Below are 5000 nucleotides of genomic sequence, written 5' to 3'. Positions count from 1 at the left end.
AAGCTACTTTTTCTGAACGCAGTCAAAATTAAATGTCTTAAGTCCGATTGTATCAACATTATTTTGATTTTAAGCGAGGCTTAAAATTCTCTTGTCTCTTTTTCGGCTTTAAAACAGAGGAACATAGAAATATTTTCTGAACGTCCCTTGAAGAAGTATATGGAAATATAGTTCACCTCCGATTGTGCTTATGAGAAAAGAATTCTCTCAGAATTTCTTTTCGTTTTTAAATCACGGTCTCTTTAGAATCCTACGTTTAATAACATTTTTCATTGGCAGAACTAGTGCGCATTCAGTGCATATTAAAGCTGTTGTACACTCTATTCTATATTCTAATCTAAATCTAATCTAAACAATTCTAATCTAAAAATGAGATATCTCAATTGATAAAATGCCCAATATGTATTTTATCAAATAGCACAATGAAATGTATTGAATATTTCGCGGTTTAATTCGTTTCTATTTTTATTAAACATCTTCGTATCTTTATGTCGATTTGTACACAACGATTTTAAAGCGCATTAGTTCAGTCAATGAAAAACACTGACTTTTCAGTCACCCGGTACGTGCACGCGCGCGTTTCTGCACGCATGCCTCAGTGTGCGTGCTGCGAGCTTCGCTCGGTCGCGCGCACGCGTCCGCTTGGTGGTAAAGAATCACCGTAAACTCCGCATGCCTGTCTCGTTCCCCTCTACGAGCATCGCGGCCGTCGCCGCCGCCGCCGCGGCGACGACGACGACTACTCCTCCCTTTCTCCCCCCTTCTCACGACAACCGGCCACCTACTGCGCACCACCGCGCCTGTCGCGAACAGTGCTGGAGTAAGAAACCAGCAGCCTCATGTCACTACATTAATTGTCATGCAGAATCCATGGAAAATGCTCCTATTATTTTATTCTATTTTCGAATTACCGGAATTTCTTGCAATCTTAGTTGTTGCATCTTGGTTCCTGCAAACATTTTAACTCCTTTTGCTTTGTTTCTACAGATATAATTTGTAAATGTGGTATTTAGAAGAAAGAAGTCTGCTTGGAGCACTCGGGATAATACAGTATTATGATTTATTGTCTTTCAGATTTCGCTCAGTCCAGGACAAGGATGTAGGAAGAATGTAGATAAGGATAATGTACGAACTTTCAGGACAATAAACCAAAGAATTTCATCGAAGTCACAACGTACTGACATCTAAAAATATGATATGAAAATATACAGTAAGAGAAAGCAGAAACAAAATTATGGAAGAATAGTTTTATTCTTTTATTGAGAGACCTACGATATATGAATTTCTCTTGTCTCTGTTTATTTCACGGTCCTGGCCACACATCCCTGCGGTCCCCTGGTCCCCTGATTCCCTTGCCGTGTCGTGTCGGCCGAAGAGAGCAGGTGTGTGCGCGTCATACGCGTGTGTAGTGTATACAGTGTGTACACACTACACAATTCACACACGTGCAATGCGACGTAGGCCGCAACGCGCATAGCTCGGTTACGACGCGCGGTCGGCGGCACGCGTCTGTGTGATTCGGACGCCGACAGCCGTCTAGTCATGTGACCTTCCCGTCAAAATAGCCTGCGTACCTCCCCGCGTTACGCACACAATCACACGGCTGACGGCGGCGGCATGCTGCACACGCATCTACAAGCGACGACGTGGAGGCGCGGCCGCGGCCGCGGCGTGCGCGCTCTTTGCTATCGTTGCCATCTTGTGTTCATTGTCAGGGACGGCACGAGGCTCCAGTGTTGATGATAACGATGATGAGTTTCCATATCTTCCAGGGAGCAGCCCACTCCGTTCTTAACGCCTAACGTGAAAATAGGAAGGATCGTTAACTAAATTCCGAATATTATTTTAAAACTCAGAGGCGCTCTTCATCGTCTTCTGGAAATGTTAAAACATAGAATATAATTAAATGATAAGACGACAGAAATAGCTTTATCAAGTAATTAAGTTGTTAAAAATAGACGAATGCGGATCCATGATTTTAACATATGTCGAATAATAAATAGTATGCAAAGTAGAATAAATATTATATGTCCATTTATTATTCCTACTCACTCGAAATTTTAAAAACTTAGTGAAATGTAAATCATAGAATATAATTTGTACAGAATAGCTTTATTATATAACACTATAACTTATAAAAAGATCTATTATTTTTGTATTACTTAATTTCTATGTCTGTTTTATTTGTCTTTTTTCGTCTTGCCTTTCTTCTTCTTGTTGGGCACTTTCTTAGTCTTTTCTTCCTTCTTGTTTTTCGATTTATTTTCTTTTCGTTTATGCAACACTTTCTTTTTCTTCTTCTTCGCCGGAACTTCATCCTCTGATGATGAAGAAGAATCGGTCGAAGAAATTGTCGTCGAACTAGACGGGTTGGAACTGGATGACGAACTGCTAGACTCGTCAGAGCTCGAGGGTTCTTCTTCCTTGGTAATTAATGCCGGCACAGCAACTGGCTTCGGATGGGACTTTAAATGTTCTCTCAAATCATCTGTCAAACCACCCAAGCCGATCGACGTAAAGAAGTTGATCGCGAAACGTGTGTTCTTTGGATCGTCTCTGGGAAATAGTCCTTCAAACACCTCTTGCAACGTTACATCTTTAACCCGTTCGTTCAGCTTTGCCAGACCCATGTACTCAGAGAGCTCCTGAAACAAGATTTTGATAAATATTCTGTTGGAACTCGTAGTGTCTTCCTCGTTCAATTTTATGCACGAAAGTACGCTCCACGATATGGAATCTGTAAATAGTAAATGCGCGAAGAATTTCGATACGTTCCGCAACTTGTTCGTGTCGAGGCGGTGTATCGTATGATAAGAGTCTTTGAAAATCTGCTCGAATGGCGTCACATATATTTTATTAATGGCGCAAAACCGACCGGCTAGGAGGCCGAAGAACTTCTCGTACGTCCGCATTTCCGCGCAACAGTCCAAAAACATATGACATAGCTCGATCTCCTGCCCAGGTTTCAGTTGCATTTTCATCAATTTATGCGCACACTCCTCGAAATCGAGCGAAGAATGTATAGTCAGATATATAGTCCGTCGAAGTGCGGTCAGATTTGTTTCTGTATTATCGAGGATCACTCCTTCTTTTCCTTCGGTCTGTTCTGTGCTGCTGTCGTTGTCCGAGCTTTCCTCTTCTCCATCTTCATCGTTACCTTCCGAATCACTGACATCCGAGCCAAGAATTTCTTTACACAATTGCTTGTACTTCTCTTCGGAGGCAAGATAATCAGTGTCAAACTTGAACACGTTTAATATATCTTGCGCTTCCATCTCGTCATCCAATCTTATCAAATGAGTGATTTGATGTTCTTCCTCCACGAGATCTAGTTCTTCGAGTACAGCCTCATGATCCTTAAATCCATCCTTCCTGATCTGGAACATAACTTCTATCATATACTGGACTCGCTTATCCAATTGTCCCTCATGCAGTATGTTTCTCAGCATTTCAAAGATAGCCTCGATACCCCTTCGCGAAACCTCTGTCAGTTTCATACCACATTCCTTCAAAAATGCAATGGCTACTTCGACAGAATCATCGGTTGGCGTCTCCAGCAGTAGAGTCAAGATTTCCAAAGCAATAATCTCATAAGCCACACGCTGGTTAACCAAATGCGCTATAAAAGTTCCTGAAGAAATGCATAAAGGTTTATCATTCCTTTTGAATCCACGTTTGAATTGCAGAACAAGCCGCTTCAGCACCAACTCGCCTATGTTAGGAAACTTAGAATTGATTATAGATGTCAATGCAGCGTAAACTGGAGTGAATGTTGGAGACGCAGCTTGTGCTTGAATAATAGATCGTGCTAACAGACCTCTACCTCGGATGATGTTCTCGCGCAGCAGCTCACGCGTTATGATCCCGATGTTGCTGGTGTTTACTTTATTGATGTATCCGTGAATAGATTTCTTTAACGCTTCCCAGGCAATACGTTGATAAGCGGCTCCTGACTTGTCAGTGATCTCTGCTTGGAGCATACGCAATTTGGCAGGTGGGATGTACGCGCCTCCCGTCCTCGAGGTCAAAAGATCTACCGTCCGCTTCTGCTTGGCATCCTCTGGATTCTCTCGCGCTTTATCCGGTTCTCCATAATACCTGTTGCCAATCTCTTCCCGCGGCGAATTCCGCTTTCCGCCTGCTTCGCTGTCGCTGTCCCTGAGATCTTCACGATCCTCGTTGTATCTATGACTTCTGTGATCGTTGCGTCGGGAGCTCCGATGATCGCTATCGCGCTTGGAACTCCTGTGATCATCGTAGTGCCTGGAATTCCTAGGATCGCCATTATGCTCTAATTCTTTGGAGTCATCATGTTTGCGGTCTCTGCGCTTACGAGAACGTTCCTCGTTCTCGTCCTCATCCCTTCGTGAATGCGATCTCTTCATTTTGAACACGTGTAATTTCAAATTGTCTCCGCCGCGGATTTCCAACGGCTGTGTACTCGCAATTAGGTTATTCTGTACATGTAATAATTATTTGATTATGTATTGTATATTATATATTTTTAATTATATCGTGGAATATAATTTACAGAGGTACGATGAAGAAATTTACTGGATCACTCAAAATCAACTCAAATCTTTCTAGGCGATAGGCACTCGGAAAACATAACCATAATCGCAATAATCATACATTTTAGTTACTTTTCTAAAACTCTTCTGTACGCGATAGTCAGAAGATGTCGCTCTGATCATTGCATCAATTCGCGCCAATTTCAATTTAAAGTGCATTTTTTAAAATTATGGATCGACAGAATTGAATAAAACAAGCGTCGCTAAAAAATCGCTATTTAAATAAAATATATAACATAGCAGTAATTTCAAAATATGAAAATAACAATAAGGAGTCAAAATAAAATTTTATTTCTTACGAAGCTATGACATTCGGATCTTACAATTTTACTTATAAAAATCTTATAATAAAATAAGTTATAATAAAAAAAATCTTATAATAAATATTATAACAAAGTTATATTATAATAAATAAAATTATTTGCTTCT

At 40.9% G+C, this 5000-nt stretch overlaps 1 protein-coding gene across 1 annotated transcript; it reads right to left on the bottom strand.

Moving 5' to 3' along the window:
• Nucleotides 1-2180: 2180 nt before the first annotated feature.
• LOC108684493 (pre-mRNA-splicing factor CWC22 homolog) lies at nt 2181-4627 on the bottom strand. The gene is made up of 2 exons (XM_018188840.1): nt 4532-4627; nt 2181-4457 (listed from the first exon to the last, which is right to left on the bottom strand). The coding sequence occupies exon 2, from the start codon at nt 4383-4385 to the stop codon at nt 2181-2183; it is 2205 nt and encodes a 734-aa protein (XP_018044329.1). The 5' UTR covers nt 4386-4457; nt 4532-4627.
• Nucleotides 4628-5000: the final 373 nt, after the last annotated feature.

Source organism: Atta colombica, unplaced genomic scaffold (assembly GCF_001594045.1).
Source record: "Atta colombica isolate Treedump-2 unplaced genomic scaffold, Acol1.0 scaffold135, whole genome shotgun sequence".
In the NCBI taxonomy this organism is placed as follows: domain Eukaryota; kingdom Metazoa; phylum Arthropoda; class Insecta; order Hymenoptera; family Formicidae; genus Atta; species Atta colombica.
The sequence above is the reverse complement of the archived record's forward strand: the minus strand, read 5'-3'. Positions and strand labels throughout refer to the sequence as shown.

Bases quoted from the DNA above. Each gene is read 5' to 3' on its own strand.
- LOC108684493 (XM_018188840.1), bottom strand. From the start codon at position 4,385: ATGAAGAGATCGCATTCACGAAGGGATGAGGACGAGAACGAGGAACGT.